Below are 24,568 nucleotides of genomic sequence, written 5' to 3' on the forward strand. Positions count from 1 at the left end.
GGGGACTGCTGAACGGGGTTCCCCTGACCTGGCAGCACCAACTGCGGCTGGGTCCCCTCCCGGAGCTGCGGGCTTGGACGCGGAGTCTGCGCCATCTTGATCCGGGAAGTGGAGCTTATCTGAAGCCTGAGAATCCACAACTGCGGCACCCCAGGAACAGCTGCGAGCCCCAGAACAACGCTCCCCAACTGGCGCAAGCACACGGGTTCAGAGGAGCTCTACACTCCACCACGGAAAGGTCAGATTTCGCCTGGGATAAGGTGAGGTCTCTGGTCCCGGCGGGAGAGAGGAACGCGCGTTTTGCGGGAGCTGGAGGACCAGGGAAGTCTGTGCCTAGAAAAATCCGTGGCTGTAGGGGCTGGCGTGATCTGTGATTGTGGAAAGGGGTCCTCAGAGCTGCTAAGAGAAGGGCACTCTAAAAAGCAACCCATTTTGATCTGAAGTGCAGGGACACCCTAAGAATTTCAGGCTGTCCAGACTTACGCGCAGCCCGTGCGCTCCCTTTGTGCCTGGGTTTACTCGCAGTCCTGGAGTTCGCACACTTGGGCTTTTTCCTCTTCAAATCCTTGCTTCTGATTACTAAGCCCAATACATAGGATCACCCAGTTGGGGACACCCTGGGAGACTGCAGGGGAAAGTTGTTTTTCTGGAACCTGGGGATCGGAGCGGGGAGTGACCATCAGAGAGTCAGCTCTGAGGCAGACCACGCCCACAGGCCGGTGGCAGTGCCACAGAGAAAAAAGGCTCTAACACTGCCTAGAGAGGCCATAGATAGACCCGGAAGTCAATCCAGAAACACTGCCACCCAGGGGCTGAATCACAAATTGACTCTTGCGTAATCAAAAATAAAGGAATACGAGAAATTAAGACACACCGCCTGCTTAAAATCAGGACTGGCTTACAACACCGAAGAGCAGTGGATCGCAGGGAACTGCAATACTGTCTGGACTGAGAAAGAGGCGTGCCAAACAGAAAAACAGAGGAAGTGAATGACCTTCACTACTTCACATTTTATTTTTACCTTTTATTTTTTTATTTTTTTTTATTTTCATTTTTTGCATCCTTTAATCAAGAAACTTTTTTTTCTTTTTTCATCACTTGATTTTACCTTTTTAATGATTACATTTTTATTTTCAATCCGTATTATTACTACTGCTATTTTATCTTTTTTTTTTAAAGTGTCATTTTATTTTCTCTTCATTTTATTTTGGGATTAGGGTTCTACATTCTATTTTTTATCTTTCCTTTAGCATCGTTTTACTCTATCTCAACTCTACCTTTAGGCCATCACTCTCTTCCTAACCTCCCCCTTTTCAGTGTCCTGTTTGTCTTACCCTTTTACTGCTTTAGATTTTCCCTATTCTTTCTGTTTACCCCTTGTTAAAATTTCACCCTACTTACATATCTAATCTCTAATCCCCTGCTCCAAGTCCACATACACCTCTCCCTTCGCTGTCTGAGCTATCCATAAACTTGTCCTTCTCTCTGTCCTTTTGTTGTTGTTTGCTTGAATGTAGATTATATCCAATTTTTATGCTGTTTTTGTGAGATTGTTTTGCTTATTCTTCTTTTGTTTATTTTTTTGTTTGTTTTGTGCTTCAGCTTTCCCTTGCCTCAATCCATATTAGTTGGTGTTGTAGTTTGTATTAATCCCCAGGCACTTGTTGCTGGCATTTGCCGGGATTAGTGATTGTTCTATTGGAGTTTTATCCCCAATATATATAGTCTGTTCCCCTTTCTCTCTTAGTCACTTTCTTGTCTCTCTTACTTTTTTTTTCTCTTTACTTTCCCTTTTCCCAATTTCATTTTCACACTCCTTTTTTCTTTTTTTCTTTCTTTCTTTCTTTTTTCCTCTTCTTCTTTCTCTCCTATCACCTAATTTGCCTTTCTCTGGTGGTCACCTTTATTGGAGGTTATTAATATCGTGAATACATTTCTGTTCAGTGCCTTGTGAGTTGTACCTGGTAGTGCTGTATTTTGTGCCTTTAAATCAACCCAGGAGAGAGAGAACTACATAACCAGACACCCAGAGAAGAGAGACCATGGGGAGACAAAGAAGCAGCCCGCATATGAAAGAAAAGCAGGCATCACCAGAAAAGGAAGTAAACGAAATGGAGGCAAGCAACCTTCCAGAAAAAGAATTCAGAGAAATGGTCATAAGGTGGCTGAAAAGAATGGAAGACAAATTCGACAATATGAGCAAGAACCAAGAGGAAATGAAGAAGAACCAAGAAGAAATGAAAAATGACATCGCTGCTGTAAAGAACTCAATAGAAAGCATCAAGAGTAGACTAGAAGAAGCAGAGGACCGCATCAGTGAGCTAGAAGACAAGATGGAAAAAAATACCCAAGAAAAGCAACTTCTAGAAAAAAAAATTAAAAGGCAGGAGGAGAGTCTAAGGGAACTTTGGGACAACACGAAACAAAACAACATCCGCATAATAGGGGTTCCAGAAGGAAAGGAAGCTGAGCAAGGAATAGAAAACCTCTTTGAAGAAATAATGACAGAAAATTTCCCAGATATAGGGAAGAAAAAACCCACACAAATCCAAGAAGCTCACAGAGTCCCAAGCAAAATGAACCCCAAAAGACCGACGCCAAGGCACATTATAATTAAATTGGCAAACACCAACGACAAAGTAAGAATCTTAAAAGCAGCAAGAGAGAGACAGAAAGTTACATACAAAGGAACCCCCATCAGACTAGCAACTGATTTCTCAACAGAAACTCATCAGGCCAGAAGGGAATGGAATGAAATATACAAAGTCATGCAAAGGAAGGGGCTGAATCCAAGAATACTGTACCCAGCAAGGCTGTCAATCAAAATTGAAGGTGAAATCAGGAGCTTCACAGACAAAAAAGGACTAAGGGAATTTATTACCACCAAACCAGCAATGCAAGAAATGCTAAAGGGTCTACTGTAAAAAAGAAAGAAAGAAAGAAAGAAACAGGAAGCGAAGAAGTAACACAGGGGTAAAGAATAGGAATGGCGACAAATAAGTACCTATCAATAATAACTTTAAATGTAAATGGATTAAATGCCCCAATCAAAAGACATAGGGTAACAGATTGGATAAGAAAACACGACCCATATATCTGCTGTCTACAAGAAACCCACCTCAGAAAAAAAGACGCACACAGACTGAGGGTGAAGGGATGGAAAAAGGTTTTCCAGGCAAATGGAACTGAAAAAAAAGCTGGGGTAGCAATACTTATTTCTGACAAATTAGATCTCAAACTGAAGGACATAACAAGAGATAAGGAAGGCCATTTCATAATACTAAAGGGAGCAATCCAACAAGAAGAAATAACTCTGGTAAACATATATGCACCCAATACAGGAGCACCCAAATACATAAAAAAACTCCTGGAGGATATTAAGGGAGACATTGACAGCAATACAATCATAGTAGGAGACTTTAATACCCCACTATCACCATTGGACAAATCCTCTAAACAAAACATCAGCAAAGAAACATCAATCCTAAATGACTCACTAGACCAGATGGAATTAATTGACATCTTCAGAACATTTCACCCCAAAGCCACAGAATATACATTCTTCTCAAGTGCACATGGGTCATTTTCAAAGATAGACCATATGTTGGGACATAGGCAAAGTCTCTTCAAATTCAAGAAGATAGAAATCATATCAAGCATCTTCTCAGACCACAGTGGCATAAAACTGGAAATCAACTACAATAAAAACAACCCAAAGAAATCAAACACATGGAGACTAAACAGCATGCTATTAAACCATGACTGGGTTACCAGAGAGATCAAAGAAGAAATAAAAAACATCATGACAACAAATGACAATGAAAACACTACAATCCAAAATCTATGGGACACAGCGAAAGCAGTCTTGAGAGGGAAGTTCATAGCTCTACAAGCCTACTGCAAAAAACAAGAAACAGGGGTAATAAATTACCTAACCCAACAACTCAAAGAGTTAGAAAAAGAGCAACAAGAAAAGCCCAGTGTAAGCAGAAGGAAGGAAATAATAAAGATCAGAGCACAGATAAACGACATAGAGACCAAAGAAACAATACAAAAGATCAACAAAACCAAGAGCTGGTTCTTTGAAAGGATAAACAAGATTGATGAACCTCTAGCCAGGCTCACCAAGAAGCAAAGGGAGAGGACCCAAATAAACAAGATCAGAAATGAAAGAGGTGAAATAACAACAGATCCCGCCGAAATACAAAGGATTGTTAAAAATTACTACGAACAACTCTATTCCAACAAACTGGACAACCTGGAGGAAATGGACATATTCCTAGAAAAATATAACCTTCCAAAACTCAATCAGGAAGAATCTAAACAGCTCAACATGCCAGTAACTATGGAAGAAATTGAAGCAGTCATCAAAGAGCTTCCGGCAAACAAAAGCCCGGGGCCAGACGGCTTCACAGGAGAGTTCTACCAAACATTCAAGGAAGAACTAAAACCTATCCTCCTCAGACTATTCCAAAAAATTCAAGAGGAAGGAACACTTCCCAGCTCCTTCTATGAAGCCAGCATCACCCTAATACAAAAACCAGATAAAGACAACACAATGAAGGAGAATTACAGGCCAATATCTCTCATGAATGTAGATGCCAAAATCCTCAATAAAATTCTAGCAAATAGGATCCAGCAGTACATCAGAAAGATCATACACCATGACCAAGTAGGATTTATCCCAGGAATGCAAGGATGGTTCAATATCCGCAAATCAATAAATGTGATACATCACATAAACAAATTGAGAGATAAAAATCACATAGTCATATCAATTGATGCAGAAAAAGCATTTGACAAAATCCAACACCCTTTCTTGATAAAAACTCTCAACAAGGTGGGAATAGAAGGATCATACCTCAACATCATAAAAGCTATATATGATAAACCCACAGCTAACATCATACTCAATGGGCAAAAACTAAAACCATTTCCCCTAAGAACAGGAACAAGACAGGGATGCCCACTCTCACCACTCCTGTTTGACATAGTACTGGAAGTATTAGCCACTGCAATTAGACAAGAAGAAGAAATAAAAGGCATCCAAATTGGAAAAGAAGAAGTAAAGCTGTCCTTATTTGCAGATGACATGATATTGTACATAAAAAACCCGAAAGACTCCATCAAAAAACTAACAGACTTAATAAATGAATTCGGCAATGTAGCAGGATACAAAATTAACACCAAGAAATCTATGGCATTTCTATACACCAACAATGAACTTACAGAAAGAGAGACTAAAAAAGCAATCCCATTTTCCATCGCACCAAAAAAATTAAGATACTTAGGAATAAACCTAACCAAGGAGGTAAAAGACCTATATGCGGAAAACTACAGGACACTGAAAAAAGAGATAGAGGAAGATGTAAACAGATGGAAGAACATACCATGTTCATGGATTGGTAGAATCAACATCATTAAAATGTCCATACTACCCAAAGCAATCTATAGATTCAATGCACTCCCCATTAAAATACCAACGGCGTATTTCACAGACCTAGAAAGAACTCTCCAAAAATTCATCTGGAATAAAAAAAGACCCCGAATAGCCACAGCAATCCTGAGAAAGAAGAATAAAGTAGGAGGGATCTCAATACCAGATTTCAAGCTGTATTACAAAGCCACTGTCCTCAAAACAGCCTGGTACTGGCACAAGAACAGACATATAGATCAATGGAACAGAATAGAGAATCCAGATATCGACCCAAACCAATATGCGCATTTAATATTTGACAAAGGAGGCATGAGCATACAATGGAGTCAAGACAGTCTCTTTAATAAATGGTGTTGGGAAAATTGGACAGATACATGCAAAAAAATGAAACTAGATCACCAACTTACACCTTACACAAAAATAAACTCAAAATGGGTACAGGACTTAAATATAAGACGGGAAACCATAAAAATACTAGAGGAATCCACAGGCAGCAAAATCTCAGACATATGCCAAAAGAACTTTTTCAGTGATACTGCCCCTAGGGTAATGGAAGCCAAACAGAAAATAAACAAATGGGACTACATCAAAATAAAAAGCTTTTGCACAGCAAAAGAAACCATCAACAAAACAACAAGAAACCCCACTGTATGGGAGAACATATTTGCAAATGGTATCACTGATAAAGGTTTAATTTCCAACATCTACAGGCAGCTTATACAACTTAATAAAAGGAAGATAAATGATCCAATAAAAAAATGGGCAACGGACCTAAATAGAAGCTTTTCGAAAGAAGACAGAAGGAAGGCCAAGAGACACATGAAAACATGCTCAAAGTCACTAATTATCCGAGAGATGCAAATCAAAACAACAATGCGATACCATCTCACACCTGTCAGAATGGCTATCATCAACAAATCAACAAACGACAAGTGTTGGCGAGGATGTGGAGAAAAAGGAACCCTCGTGCACTGCTGGTGGGAATGCAGACTGGTGCAGCCACTGTGGAGAACAGTATGGAGTTTCCTCAAAAAACTGAAAATGGAACTCCCATTTGACCCAGTAATCCCACTCCTAGGAATATATCCTAAGAAACCAGAAACACCAATCAGAAAGGATATATGCACCCCTATGTTCATAGCAGCACAATTTACAATAGCTAAGATTTGGAAACAGCCTAAATGCCCATCAGCAGATGACTGGATCAGAAAACTATGGTACATCTACACAATGGAATACTATGCTGCCGTAAAAAAGAAGGAATTACTACCATTTGTAGGCACTTGGATGGAATTAGAGAACATTATGCTAAGTGAAATAAGCCAGTCAATGAAAGAAAAATACCACATGATCCCACTCATTTGGGGATAATGAAAAACATTATAAACTGATGAACAAAAAGATAGTTACAGAGGCAGTAAAGCATCAAACAGACTGTCAAATTACAGTGGTAAGGTTAGGGAGAGGTGGGGGAAATAAGAGATCAACTGAAAGACTTATATGCATGTATATAAGAGTAACCAACGGATGCAAAACATTGGGGGGTGAGGGCATATATGGGAGTGGGGTGGGGGTCGGGGGCAATGATAAGATATGTACACATGTAATACCTTAATAAAAATTTGAAAAAAAAAAAAAAAAAAAAAAAGAAAAAAAAAAAAGAAGTGAATAATAGGTACATGAATGAGTGGTGACCTCCAAGACTACAGCCAACTTATGGGACAAAATAGTCTCAAATAAAGCATAGCTCTTTGGCATGAACCTCAGAAAAATGACACCGCCCTCCTCCTTGCCCTCTTGCTCATTTGATCACTAAATCCTGACTCTTGTCTTACTCAACGTGGCTCCCGTCTGTTCACATCTCTCCATGCTCACTGCCAACACCCTAGTCTACATCACCACCTGAACTACAGTAATCACTTCTGCAGTGGTCCCTCCACTTCCAACTTCTCCTTCCTCCCGAAAACAAAAAATCAATTCTCCACACAGCAACAAAAGCACCCCTTGTGTGGTACAAATTTGACCAATTCAGCCTTCATGAGCTTCCATGTCTCTTAGGATAAAAACAAAACTTACCAAGGCCTATGAGGTGTTTCATGAGATGATGCTTCTGACCCCCTAGCCAGCTCTACTCATACCAGGCCCTGAATCCTTGTCCCAGATCTGCTTCTCCTTGATGCCTCAGGATTCTACTCCTGGATACAAGGGTCAGATTGGTACAGAAAGGCCTGGAAGGCTCATCCATCATGTCTCAACTCAAGTATCCATTCTTGAAGGAAATTTTTGCTGACCTCCTTGATATAGTCACAGCCCCACCCTGCACTGCCTTGCAGCTCTTAATAAAGGGGAAGATTCAGGCAATAATTGAATAAATATGCATGTCTGTCTCCTTAGTCTACTATAAACTAGTCACGGATAGAGATGACAGTTAGCTTGCTCATCCTCAGCATCCAGGACAGAACTACTAGTTAGAACAAACAAAAAAATTCAATAAATGATTGCTGAATGAATGAAAGAACAAATCCCATGAAATATGATTTGGAGGCTCCAAGTATAACTGGAGTATCATTGTTTAGACATGGAGAAAAAAGATAATGAAAAAACTATCACGAAATACGTTTGCCCCAGTTGATCAGTATCAAGTTATTACAGAATGTTGGTTAGACAAAAATCTCTCTATATCTTATTTACAATATCCATGTTAAATACGGACTAGCTCAAGTATACATGAAAGGAACAATAACATTTCCTAAAGGAAAGATGGATGTTCATATTTACATCAAGTGCAACATATATCTGCACTTTAAATGAATGCCGTGATCTCCACTGACGAGAGGTTAAAGCAGGGGTCCTCAAACTTTTTAAACAGGGGGCCAGTTCACTGTCCCTCAGACGGTTAAAAAAAAAACTATGAACAAATTCCTATGCGCACTGCGGGCCCGGGACGAGTCGGCTGCTAAGCAGGACAGGCAGTGGCACCCGGCGGGCCGGGTAAATGTCCTCAGCGGGCCGCATGTGGCCCGCGGGCCATAGTTTGAGGACGCCTGGGTTAAAGGTTTGGGAATGTGAATTCTTCCGGTGACACTGCTGGGATGAGGCCAAAAGCAGCGGAGACCTGGTTTCCACTTGCCCGCCGAGTGACCTCGGAAAGTCCCTGGACCTCCTTGATTATTAGTTTCCTCATCTACCAAAAATAGAATTAACAACATCTCCTTTATAAGTGGTGCTTAGAACTAAATAAAGGGAAGCCCCTTTAAAATGGGCGATGGCTATAGAAATGTAAGTTATTATTATGATAGCTGTTGTAAATATTATTATTGGCAATATTACTATTCAACTTGAAGAGCTTATCATGCTTATTTTAAATCATTTGACTATATTCACTGACTGAGATCCACTGGTGACAAATACTAGACATAAAATGAAAAAAAAATGTTTTATTTTCAATGTCAGTCTTCATTTTAATTTTTTAAAGCTAATATTATTTAGGATTCACTTTTATAAGCATTTCGACATATTCATTTAATCCTCAAGACAATCCTATGAGGTAGACAGTGTTGTCTCTCCCACTTAACAGATGAAGAAACCCAGGCACTGAAAAGTTAAGTAACTCTTGGTGTTGTACATTCTATGAGTTTGGACAAATGTATAATGTATTCATCATTATAATATCACCAGAGGCCCGATGCACGAAATTCGTGCAAGAGTAGGCCTTTGCAGCCATGGACTGCAGCCTGGATCCCTCCCTCACAGCCACGGTGGCTTCCTCGAGCCCGCAGCTGCAGCCCCAGCTTCGTGCGGAAGGACATCTGGTCTAATTAGCATATTAGGCTTTTATTATTATAGATAAGGCATTTTGGCTGCCCTAAAAACCTTTCTGTTCTCTGCCTATTCATCTTCCCCCTACCCTAGTCCCCCACCCCCCGGCAACCACTTATCTTTTTACTGTCTCCATTGTCTTGGATTTTCCGAAAGGGCATATGGATGGAATAATATAGTATATAGCCTTTCCAGATTGGCTTCTTTCAGTTATATGCACTTGAGGTTTCTTCATGTCTTTTCACAGTGTCATACTTCATTTCTTTTTTTTTTTTACTGAATAATATTCTATTGTCTGGATGTGTCACAGTTTATTTACTCACTAGAGGCCCGGTGCACGAAATTCGTGCACGGGCGAGGGGGTGTCCCTCAGCCCAGCCTGCACCCTCTCCAATCTGGGACCCCTCGAGGGATGTCCGACTGCCTGTTAAGCGGGCAGTCGGACATCCCTCTCACAATCCAGGACTGCTGGCTTTCAACTGCTCGCCTGCCTGCCTTCCTGATTGCCCCTAACCGCTTCTGCCTGCCAGCCTGATCACCCCCTAACCACTCCCCTGCCACCCTGATTGATGTCTAACTGCTCCCCTACCAGCCTGTTTTCCCCTAACTGCCCTCCCCTGCAGGCCTGGTCACCCCTAACTGCCCTCCCCTGCAGGCCTGGTCCCCCCCAACTGCTCTCCCCTGCAGGCCTGGTCACCCCTAACTGCCCTCCCCTGCAGGCCTTGTCCCCCCAACTGCTCTCCTCTGCAGGCCTGGGTCCCTCCCAACTGCCTTTCCCTGTAGGCCTGGTCGCCCCCAACTTCCCTCCTCTGCCGGCTTGGTCACCCCAACTGCCCTCCCCTGCAGGCTTGATCGCCCCCAACTGCCCTCCCTTACGGCCTGGTCCCTCCCAACTGCCCTCCCTTGCTGGCCATCTTGTGGTGGCCATCTTGTGTCCACATGGGGGCAGGATCTTTGACCACATGGGGGCAGCCATCTTGTGTGTTGGAGTGATGGTCAATCTGCATATTACTCTTTTATTAGATAGGATTCACCCCCTGAAGGACATGTTAGTTGTTTGCAGGTATTGGTGACTGTGAATAAAGCTGCTACCAGCATCCATGTAAATGCTTCCGTTTTGTAAACATGTGAAGATAAACTAAGTATACGGCATGGCACACTTGATATAGATCATGCACATTCAGTCTTTATAACAGTCCTGTGAGGCAGATGTTAATATTAGCGCATAGTAGAGGTAAAGGAGCTGATTAGAGGCTAATTTGCTGTGGGCCACAGAGCTCAATTGTTGGAGCCAGGATTCAAACCCAGGTACGTCTGACTCTAAAGCTTCTCTCTTGCAAACTGTGATATATTCCCTTTGTTTTCCATTTTAAACTTATGCCATACAATAACAGTTATCATCATCATGATTATGGCATGAAATACAGACTATGAATTGAAATAATATCCAACTACTAAGAATCTCAAAATCTGAGTAAAACCTGTACGTTCGACATTCAGCTCTTAGAAGCAGAAGCTTCATTGGCCAGAAGTTATTTCTGACTTTTCTGAAACTAATAAGAATGCCATGAAAAACAATCATTTCTCATTTTAGAGATCCACTCATTTAACAAGTATTTCTTGAAGCCCTGCTATGTGCATGGTATTGTGCTAGATGCGACAAATGGTGTGAGTAAAACAAATGTGGCCTCTGCCCTCACAGAGAAAGTCCAGAGGAGGGAGCAGAGAAGTAATCAGGAGCACACAGATCATGACTGGGGAGAGAACAAGGCTGGCGATGGCACAAAAAGGGGACTCCTCTGCAGGCAGTGTGAGCTACAGGTGAAATTACGATGCACGGGAGAGAATGTGGCATGTTCTTCTACAGAACTGCCAACAGAAGATCTAACTGGATTTGACTGTTTGCAGGCAGGGAAATGCCCTTCTATGTTTCTTTAGAAGGATCAGTCTAACAGATGAAAATGGATTTGATAGGGCCAGACTGGAATCAGGGGAGTTGGATGGGTGTTGAATTTAACCAAGGAATTGGTGGAAAATGCAATATAGGGAGAATGGAGATGGTGCTGTGGGAATTGACTTGGCAGCTAGTAAGAAGGTACAGCCTTGGCAATTGCTGGAAATGCAGAAGAGGTGGTAGTGTCAAAGATGTTGCCCAGAAGGTGGTTTTGGTAACTGAATAGGTGGTGCCCAAGACAGGGAACCCAAGGGTGAGGCAGTCTGGTGGGAGTGGGGGGGAATGGGGTTTAGGGGCATGTGTGGAGTTAACTGGCAGCTGGATTTGGGGGTCTGACGCTCCGTGAGGCATACTAGGCTGGAGGTGGAAGCTTTCCAGTCCTCAGCAGACATCTGGGCCTGAGGCATGGAGGTGGACAGGCTCACCCACGTGGAGCAGAAAAGCAGAGGGCCAGTCCGAGCAGCATCATATCAGGGGAACGTATAAAAAGCACGCGCCATAAGGGTTTTATGCCTGAGTCTCCAGAGACGTGGGGGCAGACTGGAAGAGACACGCTCAGGCTCCATGTAACCAGAATAATTACTTCATGGAACAAACACCGTTGATGGCACTTCCCCACCATCATCCATCCGCTCATCACCAACCCATCTGCTGTGAGAACGGCTCACAGGGACTCCCTACCCACAACGGCGCGCACTGACAGCCCCTGCCTGAGGTCGACTCCCGAGGCTTCCGGATGCTCCACAAGGACCAGTGGGTACCTCCCTGGAGACCCTACTCAAATCGCGCGCGGGCCCAGGGGGACGCCCGCTCCTGCCGACTCACCGCGCTGGAGGGAGGTCCCTCCTTCAGGCCAATCCCTAAATGGTCCTTCTCATCGTTTCTGCGGCGGTCACCGCTGCTCCGGATAGGAGGGCCAGCCCGCCCTCCCCCAGCACACTCCCGGCCCCTGGAACTTCGGGGGCACCAATACCAGCTGCACCGTTGGTTTTTTTCAATCAAATCCTCCTCTAGGCCACCAACCGGCGCCGGCTGAGCCAATGCCAACCCTCCTTCTTCTGCCTCGCCGGGGCGCCACAGCCAATCAGGAACAGCAGTGCTGTCGCGTGCCCAGCGCCAGAGCCACAGGTGACGCTGCCTCAGTGTTGCCGTAGCAACCAAAGAACGCGCAGGATCCCGCCCCAAGTCTGCAAGCTGGGGCAGAGAGAGGTGGTGCAGCCACTTTACTCGGCGCTAGAGCTGCTCACCTGTGTATAGGGTTTCCTAAACACTGCATTTTTCTAGACTTAGATTTTTCTAGACTTGGTGTTCACAACCTTTAGCACTTGAAATGAAATGGGTGTGAAAGAGCTTCATCTTAGGTTGTTTCAAGAATTGCTATGGCTAGTGCTGGCGAGGATGTGGAGAGAAGGGAATCCTAGTGCACTGCTGGTGGGAACGCAGACTGGTGCGGCCATTATGGAAAACGGTATGGAGTTTCCTCAAAAATTTAAATATGGAACTGTCATTTGACCCAGTGATCCCACTTCTAGGAATATATCCTAAGAAACCCAAAACACCAATCAGAAAAAATATATGCACTCCTATGTTCATAGCAGTGCAATTTATAATAGCTAAGATCTGGCAACAGCCCAAGGACCCATCAGTAGATGAGTGGATAAAAAAGCTGTGGTACATTTACACCATGGAACACTATGCAGCAGTAAAAAAGGATCTTACCTTTTGAGAGAGCATGGAGTGACCTGGAGAGTATTATGCTAAGTGAAATAAGCCAGTCAGAGAAAGACAAGTATCACATGATCTCACTCGTGTGTGAAATCTAATGAACAAAATAGATCTAGAGACATAGAGGCATGGAACAGGCTATGGACTCTCAAGAGGGAAGGCGGGTGTGTGTGTGGGTGGGAAAAGATCAACCCAGGAACTTGTATGCATATATGCATAACCCATGGACATAGACAATAGTGTGGTGAAGGCCTGGGGTGGGGGATGAGGGCGGACTCTTCCATGTTGGGCAACTTGGGAAATTTCTTATGTTTTCATTTTACAACTCAACTGGAATGGAAAATGACGACTCCCAGATGTTGATGTGAAGTGTAAACGAAATGAGAGTTTTGAATTCTGCCTGGCACGCAATGAGCACCCAATATTAACATGGTCATTACATACCATGTAATGTGATGTGTGCTCATTACACATCACATTGCAAATGCTACCCTAAATAGATGTGTCTTAAAATAGGAAAAATAATAAATCAGCCTATTTTACAGGGCTTTAATTTCTCAACTATCAAAAAAGTAATTATGAATACACACTACTTTGTTTCATCTTTTATCAGTTTTCTCTTTTCTCTCTTACTGAAGCATGTGAGTATCAGGAGGTAAGAAATAGAAATCACTTTCATTTCTTTATCCCCTATCCCTCCTCCTGAGCATGATATGCAACTCTTCTAAAAATCCAAGTACAGAATAAAGACTATCCAACAACTAATTCAGTAGACTTTTATTGCTCTTTCAACTTCAATAACATCTCCAAAAAATAGTTTTCTTCTAACAATTATAAAACAAATTTAAAAGGCAAGGTCATTCACATTAGACTTGGTAGAGACTTGTACTTCATATAAATGAAAAATATCAGTTCTACGTTTTCAATGTTTAATTTACTTTGGATTTTATTACAAAAAAAATATCATTGTAATTATAAAAGTCATAAAAATTAGAACTGTACTGTGAAATTATACCAAGCTATCAAATATTACATAAATGAACAATAAAATTCAATTTCTACTTATTTAAATATAGTAAACATTGGAAGATAACCCCTTCTACAGGAAAAATCAAAACAAAACAGAAACTTTCAATATTAAAGCAACAAAAGAAAAGCCAAAACGCAAAAATCAATCAATGCACAAAAATCTGATTTAAAAAACTGGGGTTTAACAATTATTCTAAGTCAACTATAGAAGTCAATATGTGCTGATAAATTAAATTTTTAAAATGATCTTTAGATGATTCCATTTCCAAATATATGTTTTCCTATTGATACTTATATTATTTTTTGAAAAGTTAAGAGAGAATCAACTTTACATTAAATTGCCAAATTTTTAATTCTGAACACTATTTTAAATTTTGAATGTCCTTAAAGTCTTTAAGTTTACTTTCTGAAAAATAAATAATTGTCGGACTAAATCAAAAGACATTTCACATATTTGTACTGCATACGGTAACAACAATGTGATCTATATAAATAAATTTAAAACATTAAACATTTTTTTAATTAAAATGTATCAAATGGCTGATGTATCTGAAATCTGGGCACTTTAAAACAGGATTCACATGTAAAATTCTTGAGCACATTCACAGAACTGATGTACATGATATAATCCTGACAAGACAGCAAGCTCTGGTGTCATACCTGTTTCAGAAACCATTTTCTCTTTGTACAGAATTTTGAACCTGTCTTTGTAAAAGGAAAAAGAAAGCTATTATATACATACAATAAATTTTAAAGTATGTGAAGAAAAAAAAAAGAAATGTTTTTGGATGAAAAAAATTAATCTTGAGTGGTAAAGAAATCTGCTTTATAAATACACACATTAGGACATAAAAAAAATTTGTCCTATATGTTTTACAGAAGACTTGGCAAATGTGAACATTGATTCGCCACAGCTTTGTTAAACAACTTGAGAGATTTAAGATTTGATAAATCACTTATATACACACACACACGCACACGCACACGCACACGCACACAAACACCTATTAGAAAGATTGTGTGCTTCACTCGGCATACCTAATATTATTAGAGAATATACAGAATCATCCTTTTATCATAAGGAAGTTAGTTCACTGTTTTTTCAAAAGCTGCTATTTTAGAATGAAGTAGCATTCAAAAAAAGTAAATTTCAGATGGTCAGCATCAGGATTCATTATAGTCTTTGTAAGCAGTGTCTATAAATAAATAAAATAGGGTGGAGAGAAGAATATCCTGAGGTGGCTCTGGAGCCAGGGTATTCAGTAGCACTAAGCCCCATCCTGGAAACCAAGGCATCTAAGAAAGTGCAGAGCTGTGTCTGTGAACTTATTTTGTAAATGGAATATGTACAGGTTGAATTATTTTGCACCTTGAGGTAAATCAGTACATAGCAATTACTACTGCTCATTTCCACCTATTTAAGGCAACATTTAAGAATCAATATATGTAGTAAATTATATTTTTCATTCTCTGGCAATGAATGCTATCCATGATTGTTATTTTTCAAAAATAGTGGAATAATATAACCATATAAAACAAGCAGTTAATTACTTAAACTTGAGTTACCTTTGCTCTTCAATGGAGTAGTCATATCAAATCATTTTATAAGTCAAGTAGTCAAAAGAAAGCAGAAACCATTATCAAATTTGAAACATACTAAAAACATTTTGAGTGCAAAGTATTTTGCAAGTCATGGTTTTTCTGGCACTGGACAATCACTATACATAATTCAATAAAATCACAGAAACACTATGATCCCAGGTAGTTTTCAGTTTGAATTTTAAAATCACATCCTATAAAATAACGCACATTTGTTAAACTTATGATGTCCAGACTTAAGGAAATTATGTGAGGAAATCCTCCTATTCATGTACATCAGGGGAGTTTACAAAATACAGCAGCAAATACTGGGGGTCTTTGGAAATGATTATGCTGCTATGAACAAAAAGGAATCACTTCAATGGAAGCGCAAGAACAATAACAAGCACCGTGGGTAATAAATACTCTATTATCAACTGTCAATAGAGTAGAACTCTTTTTTAGGCAGTACCAAATGATGCCAGCTATATTTAAGAGTGGCTACATTTGCAACCTCCCATCTGAGGCATAAGTTACATCTGTTATTTTAACTAGAATCTGATAATACAATCTCAGACGGGTAAATTACACTAGTTATTAAGTATTTTAAAATAGATTTAAAAGCATTCCAAATTGCTAAAATATCAGCTTTGGGCATTTCTCATGATCCTCTGTCCTACTATTCATGTCACTATTTTAAATATTTCTGGGGCTTCTCTATATTCATTTAGCTGTTATTAAATTATCCTCTTGCCAAATTAGTTTCACAACCCCATTCATCCAGTCCTACAGGCTTAACAAGAACATTTATTTATTTCATGTGGAGCTAAGAGTAGAAAAAAGATGACTAAAAAGATTTGCTAGAAGTTAAAAGACAGCTCAGAAGATCAAAAACTAAGTAACAAATACTAACACAAAACAGAAAGAATGCCATCAATCTGAGCTATACATAAAATTTCCAAATTCCTTTTAAAATACAAATATGGCAGTGCATTATATAAAGATGTAAAATCTGTCAACTGCTTTCAGATAATAAACTGTAAATGCAATGAGCACCAACTATTTACATTAACAATTTACTCTATATTTGTTACCTTTTCAAATGTTTGTTTATAATACATAAGCATCATATCAATTAAAATAAATAAAATATTTTAAAATGAAATCACATATAACAATCTATTAAATATTATCTATACAATAGAAAGAACAATGTAAACAGAAAATGAAAGGTAAATCCTACTAGAATAAAGTAATACTGATCATAAACCCATTTAAGAGAATTCTGACTCCTGATTATTTCATCGTACTACTTACAATAGAAAAATAATCAAAACCTTGAACCTGATACAAACTAAACCACACTTAAGTAAAAGACAGCAAAGGCAGAGAATAGAGTGAGCATTCTGGGCTCTAATAAAGTATTAGAAATCAGAAAAAAATTTCTACAATGGTAACAAAATTTAACTACTGTAACTAGCATTCTAAAATTCATAAATGTCTGACTGGGATGGGGGTTAAATTAAAATCATCTGCAATTTTACTTATCTGAATGAAACCTAGATGTTGGAGGTCTTAAAGATTTAAAATAAATTTTTTTAAAAAAAGGTCAAAACTATAGTTCTTATCTAGGAAGTTTCCATTGTTCTACCTCTGTAAGCGAAAAAATTCCATCGCTTGTGAAACATGATGGGCATCTACATAAACGGAACACACACAAAGAGAAGCCATGACATGTTAATATTCTGTCCCACAGCATTGGCATAACGATCCCCTATTCTTCCCATAAAGCACTAGCACAAGTGAAATAATGTGTGCAACTCAAGTTAAAATTAGAAACATATGGACAAAGTACATATCACTTAAGATTGGTATGAATTGTCACTGATAAACAAATTTAAATAAATGTACATTGAATGCATTTCCCCACATCTTTCTATTGCAAAACAGAACAATTTTTTTCATCAGAATAAATATTTGAATTGTAAGAACCATATACCTCACTTCTAAAAGACTATTTCTTTATATACACAGTCTCCATGGCACTCCTAACAAACTTCAGACACCACTTTTAAAAACCAAGTGGTCACGCATAAATAGCATGACATACAATATTGTTATAGTGACATGAAATACACACATCATATATATAAGTATCTGTATGTCTATATATATATAATTCCTCTTGGTTCAATTCTATAGTGAAGTTTCAGCATCCATGTATTTCTTTGTTGGTTCATCTTCAATATTTATTTTAACACTCACAGGTTTTTCAGGGCTATTTAAAACAAAGAATGAGAATAAATGACTTTTAAATAAATAGATATTACATTCTAAATATGGCTAACAATAAGCATTCATAATAAGCCTTTCAGATGGCTATTAATAATATAAATGTCTTGCTACTATTATTTTACTGCTTTCTTTTCCTATCTGTAAACTTAATTGGAAAGACAAATATTAAAATTCTTAGTTCTTTTAATAGATAATTTTCCCACTGAGATTCATGTTTTTCTTACAGCTGAAGAGCAGCTCTTTAAATTGTTCAGTATATTACTATGTTTGATTTATTGCTTTTACTTTATATATGTACAGTGATAGCACTGGACTTTTATTGCACTGACAAATCCATTAAAAATTAATCTTTATTAACATTTGTAAGCATCAAATAGATTTCCTAAAAAAAAAATGTAACAAATTTATAAATCTTCTCTCCCAAATTTGGTTCACAAATATAAGATCAAAACACATATTCTTATTTTCAAAAGTTAATATAAAATACAATAATTCCATGTATATGGATTTAAGTAACTGATTTAATTGTACTACAGGAATATATCTGGGATCTGAATTACTTTCAAAAGTATAAAAACACACTTATGTTTTGCTGCCTTCTCCAGACAAAACTGAAGCAAGGTATCCCCTGCCCAAAAATATTTTTCTGTTAAAACAATATAACCCAAACATTCTCTTTCTTCCTATTTGATTTTGAATTGAGGGATAACGTAAATGAAAGGCAGAAATATAAAAATACTATAATATTACTGTAAGGTAGATATTTATATACACACACATATCATAACTATATTAAAAATCTGGGCCAGGAGTGCTGACGAGGGGTGAAAAATTAAGAGTATTCAGTGAAACTCTGGCTACATGAAATAACCCAAAATGACAGAGCTCAACTTAAAAACTTTAAGATAAAAGGCAGAAGTGAATAAGGAAATCACCAGTTTAGAAATTAGAACTCAAGAAATGATAACATTAAAAAAAAAATGGAGAGATTAAGTAGGAGTAATGTTCTAAAAGGAGGTAGGGAAAGAATAAAAAAAAAAACGAAACAAACCCTAATCAAGTATCATCAAAAGATGGTGGCCAGAAAGATAATAACTAAACAGAAATAGCTATGTGACTGCTTGCCTGGAAAAATGTTAACCTGATGCCCAAACAGAGTATACTGACACCCAATCTATAGTCTGGTACAAAGTGCACACAAAATAAATATTTGTTAAAAATGAATGAGGCCCTAGCCAGTGAGTTCAGTGGTTAGAGCATTGGCCTGCACACTGAAGGGTGAAGGGTTTGATTTCATTTCAGGGAAGGGCACATACCTGGGTTGCAGGTTCACTCCCTGCCCCCTCTGGGGGTGCATGCAGGAGGCAACCAGTCAATGTATCTCTCTCACCTCTCTCTCTCTCTCTCTCTCCCTCCCCTTCTTCCACTTTCTCTGAAAAAACAATGGGAAAAAATATCTTCTGAGGGTTAACGAAAATAATAATAATAAATGAGTATCCAACAAGATTATACCTCATTTCTCCAGACACCTAAGGGATGAAAGTACTAATGATTATCAAACTGGAATCCCTGAGGTTCAGGCCTTGAAACGAAGAAAAAAGGGTTACATAATAAGAAATATAAGAAAGGGGTTATAAAATGGTTATGTGATATATGGGACATTATAAAACTGAATGGCCTTTATATCCATGGATTACATTTCTTCCCAATATCTTCAGAGAAATCCCAGGCTAAAACAAAATTTAAAAAAAATATTTTATGTTTTCTTCTTGGAATATCAGAGAGCATGACTGAAAGTGTTTAATCACAGAATTTATTTATCCCTAGTAATTATATTTTTATAGGGTTTCTGATCTTTTATATATATGTACTTTATACTATCAGAGGTATATATTCATCTTTATTATAAAATAGCTCAAATTTTTTGAAATAGAAAACAAATTTTTTTTATTTTTTTTAAAATATATTTTATTGATTTTTTTACAGAGAGGGAGAGGGATAGAGTTAGAAACATCGATGAGAGAGAAACATCGATCAGCTGCCTCCTGCACACTCCCCACTGGGGATGTGCCCGCAACCAAGGCACATGCCCCTGACCGGAATCGAACCCGGGACCCCTCAGTCCGCAGGCCAACACTCTATCCACTGAGCCAAACCGGTAAGGGCAGAAAACAACAAATTTTAAAAAACAAAATAATCAGTATTTTTACCTGATTCCAGTATCCAGAAAAATAATGGGTTAATAGATGAAAGGAAAAAGGAAGGAAAAGAAGAAAAAAAGTTGGTTTTAGGTAAGGAAAATATAAATTATGTAAATTAAGTTAAACACAATGGTTTTACTGAACAGCTATCCATAAGCAAATTGAAAACTGGCTAGAGATAGAAAATGCGTAAATAGTTACAGCTACCTCGTGTTAGATCTGGTTACTTTGGCATTCTCAGTATTCATGGAAAGTGCCTTCCACTGTGCAGTTTTGGCCATTTCATCTGATATGTTAACAACTGAGGGATCAACACTGAAGAACAAACACACTTTTTTATTAGTATTCAGTACTTGCAAAAGCATTAATAATGTCATTATTTACCTATATAATATTTGCTTTCATCAACTTAAAATTAAGAAAACTCTTTGCCATGCACACAAACCAAGGTCTAGCAAGATATCAGAATATTGGGAGTTCCATTATAAAGGTCTCACGAGGAAATGCATCTTTCTTTATAGTCAAAACTAGAAGTAAGGCTAATTAAATTGGCAATGATACCCAAAGATGATCATTTTGGCTATAAGTATACTATTGAAATAACATATAAGAATATATTATTGTGTTAACAAATATAAAAATAATACTGCCTCAAGTCAATTAGAAAACTTATAATTGGCACAAACTTTAATCTCATCAAATAACTATCCAAAGTAGGTAGGAAAAAATTAAGACTATGCTTTTTTAAAGCTCTTAAAACCATTCAAAGAATGCTGGGAAAGGTGACACTTTAAAACTGAAAACAGAGCTCTGAAAATATTTCAACAGGCAGTACAAAAACAGGCTTTATAAGTACTGATTTTTGCTGGCATTCACATTTTTAGTATCAAAGTGTTATATCAAATTTATCAAATGAAAATCAAAAGATCAAAATACTGTCTCATTATAAAAAACAAATGTCTATTTGAAATACTGTAAAAAATTACTTCAAAACCCTAAATCCAATAATGATGCTAATCCATAAATCATTATGGGCTCAAGGTTGTCAGTCACAAGTAATATGGAAGTACTAGAAACATGAAGTTAACAGAACATATTTGCAAGCTCTTTTTCTTCAGCAAAAGAAAAACATTTCATGCAAGAAAGCGACAAACACAAATGTCAAGTTAGATGTTAAATTAACAATGTGATGGCAACTAGGTTATAAATGACCAAATAGCAGTCATTTAGAGGGTGCTAGCTTTGTCCATTCTTTAAATCCGAATATCATTTTAAATTTAAGACTAGAAAAGTGGGACATGATCATTTTAGAGTCTCTAGAAATGGCTGCTTCATCAGGTCAACTTTTTAAAAGTGCACACAATTTGAATGCCCCAATTCACAAAGGCACGGCCATACAAATTGGAACTCTGCCTGCTCTGAGAAAACATTTCTTTGCTTGGTTGCCAACATCAAATAACTGAAGAGAAGAATTCTTGAACCACGTTTTAGTTTCCAAATGTCCTCCTTTAAGTCAGGACTTTCCCATTAGTAGACATTAAGACCTTTTTGAAGAAAGTACACATTTTGTTTTCCTCCAAAACTAGATGGGGAAAAGTTTGCTCACATTAAATACATTACTTTCGCATTATATAGGGCTAAATAGTTTCCAAATGGTGTCATAAATTATCTCGTTGATTTTCACGGCAAGTAATCCAAAACTAATTAAAATTTTAAATTCTGGCAGATAAACAGGTCAGCCAATTCCTAGTATTCGTGATGTTCAAATTTGAAGGAAAGCAGCATTAATCGTGGTTCGTGTCATCACTTAAACAATAAAAGTGAATATACACCCGTTCTTTTTGTTCAATATCACACAGTTTAAATACAAACTCAAATTCCATTCGTCAAGGCCCATGTATAACCACACTGAGAAAGTGCTAATGCAGGACCAACAGAAATTAAGTAGTAAAGCATCTCCCCAAGTTGATGAGTGTCACTAATAACCACGGCAGTTTCCTAAACTCCTTTTAGAAGTACAACCAACAAAGTTATTATATTAATTCATTTAGCCAACATTTACAGAATCTAGCAAAGCAGAGCTCTAACTAGCTAATCAGAAATGGAATATTTAGAAATAGGAATCAGAAGTGTGCATAAATAATGCAGGTTTTTAATCTTTTTTAAAAAGTTTACATTTTAATCTTTACAAAAAAAGTTTACATTTCGCAACCTCTACCTTTAGTTCTTCTTAAATTTAAAATATAAATCACCGAAAGCCCACATGACAAACGAAATATGAAACTTCATTATTTTTCCATAATATGAGCCTTAGCTGCCAGAGGTCAAATCACACCTTTGGACACTAGGAGTTCCTGGGCCTCTAAACAGAGTTGTATATTGGAAGGGTATCAGAAAATGCATTGCAAAGGTTTACTGTCCAGCACACACTGACCCCAGCTGTACTACTGAGAGAATGAGAATATTCAGAGACTTGTGTGTTAACCTTCAACTTCTCTGAAACTTAAAAAGTGCTGAGACAAGGAAATCTTGTCTGCTTGGCCCAGAAATTCAGAGCTCTGGTTCAAGTCCAGCTTCTTCTTCGCTCCTGGGAGGAAGAAGGAGCAGGAGAATTGCATGAAGCCCTCCTTTAGCTGATATGCCAGACGCAGGCTTTGTGGCCTTTTTAAAAATAGGTACCATTATTTTAAAGAAGCATTACATAGCTTATTCGTGCAATTGACATGTGTATATAAAACACATTTACAAGGTACAGTTGTATCTCACCTATATTTTAGGGCCTTAACCGGAATCTGCAAGAGACTTCCTCCTTCAAACGGAAGGTGCACAGTGTCGTCGTCAGCTTGAAGCATGCGTTCAGCCTCCTTTAGAGCACACACAGAGATTACTTCTCCCGGAAGATTTCAACTCAACCTCCATGTTACAAGTCAACATATGAAGACTAAAGTTTTATTTTATTTTTTGTCATAAGATGTTTACTTAAAAGTCCTTTTTGTCTTTGTGTATGCCAGATTATTAAATCGCTGTAAAAATTAAAGTGTACCACCCAGCCAGTGTGGCTCAGTGGTTGAGCACCGACCTATGAACCAGGTTGCAGCTCCATCCCCCGTAGGGGGCATGCAGAAGGCAGCCAATCAATGATTCTCTCTCATCATCATTGATGTTTCAATCTCTTTCTCCTCCCGTCCTCTCTGAAATCAATAAAAAAATATATTTTTAAAGAATTTAAGTGTACCCTAAAATATACTTCTGTATTTAAAGTTAAATTAGATTGTAGACTATGATGTAGAATTATTCTGTGTTCCTATGTTTGCACACTGCTAAATTCTTCTGAATGGTTATTAAATATGCACATAATATGTAATTTTTTTAAGAAGTATTTTTGTGTCGGGACTATGGATGGAACAAGTTGGTAAAATGGGTAAAAACCATATTTGGGACAAGTTACCTACTAACTAACCTCTCTCCAAGTTTCCTTACTTGTAAATTGGGAGTAATAAAGTACTTACACTTTATAATGATAAAGTTCTTAAGAGGTCTTAAAGGAGTTCATTCCCATAAAGTGACTGTAATAGAGGCTGCTACTTGGTAAATTTAAAATTCTTGTGTTTTTACCTCTTTCTCTTTTTTCTTTTTGTCATCTTCCTTCTTTTTCTTACTTTCTGGCATGAGATCATCAAGCCAACTTAGTTCTCTCTTTGTGAAACACAGATCCATGAGCTTACGTACAAAGACTAATGCAAGAACCTTAAAAAGTGAGGGGAAGACTATTAAGTAACATTTAAAAATATATAAATTATATTAATTTATTATACATTACTTTAGTATATTACTTTAATTTATTAAACATAAGAAAAAGTACTTTATAAAATTTATTTTAATATGATTTCATGCACCTTTTTACTTCAAAGGAACTGAGTCCCCTCTGTCTTTCTGCTCAAAGAAAAGATGTAAAGGCATTTTTAACCTTTTCTTATATAAATCCCTTACACTCTGTATAAATCATAAAGCAGTTTAAGCATGGCATCTTCACAGTTTAAAAAAGATTATTAACTTTTATGATGACTTTGTACTACATACATTATATAAGTAGAGATAATAACAAAAAAATCTTTGAGCAGTGCATGAGAGAACCCATTTTATAGCATTAGGTTCCAATTATATTTGTAAAATATAACTTTCCAGTTATATTTGTAAAAAAGATATGTTTTTACTTAGTCTGCTTTTCTTTAACTATTAATAAGGTTAAAGATGTTTTCAAATGTTCACTGGCAATTTGGATTCCCTTTTCTGTTTTTACTATTTCATATCCTTTGCCTGTTTTGCAATTGGTTTTTATGACTTGGTCATAAATTCATAAGAGTTCTGTGTAGTTGGACAGAAACACGTTATCTGCCTTATATGTGACAAGTATTTTCTCCAAGTTCACAATCTGATTTTACTATGGACATATAAAACATTTAATTATGCGGTCGAATAAATCTCTTTCTTTTACGATTGGGTTTCCCTATCTTTGAAAAGTTACTCTCA

The 24,568-nt window shown here is 37.9% G+C and overlaps 2 protein-coding genes across 7 annotated transcripts in view; both read right to left on the reverse strand.

The window, feature by feature from the left end:
• The window catches only part of NEK10 (NIMA related kinase 10), a 158,941-nt gene extending 146,788 nt beyond the window's left edge, over positions 1-12,153 (reverse strand). For both annotated transcript variants that reach the window (XM_080673185.1, XM_080673186.1), the window contains exon 1: positions 12,036-12,153. The gene's annotated coding sequence lies outside the window, so the exon portion shown is untranslated. The remainder of the gene's footprint in view (positions 1-12,035) is intronic.
• A 4,169-nt stretch (positions 12,154-16,322) lies between these two features.
• The window catches only part of SLC4A7 (solute carrier family 4 member 7), a 90,709-nt gene continuing 82,463 nt past the window's right edge, over positions 16,323-24,568 (reverse strand). For all 5 annotated transcript variants that reach the window (XM_080674054.1, XM_080674053.1, XM_080674055.1 and 2 more), the window contains 4 exons: positions 23,654-23,785; positions 22,805-22,902; positions 20,246-20,353; positions 16,323-17,820 (listed from right to left, as the gene is read on the reverse strand). In XM_080674054.1, the coding sequence (XP_080530180.1) occupies positions 17,739-17,820; positions 20,246-20,353; positions 22,805-22,902; positions 23,654-23,785 (420 nt within the window). In that variant the 3' untranslated portion in view covers positions 16,323-17,738. The remainder of the gene's footprint in view (positions 17,821-20,245; positions 20,354-22,804; positions 22,903-23,653; positions 23,786-24,568) is intronic.

This window comes from Plecotus auritus (assembly GCF_963455305.1).
Source record: "Plecotus auritus genome assembly, chromosome: 6".
NCBI classification, from domain to species: Eukaryota; Metazoa; Chordata; class Mammalia; order Chiroptera; family Vespertilionidae; genus Plecotus; species Plecotus auritus.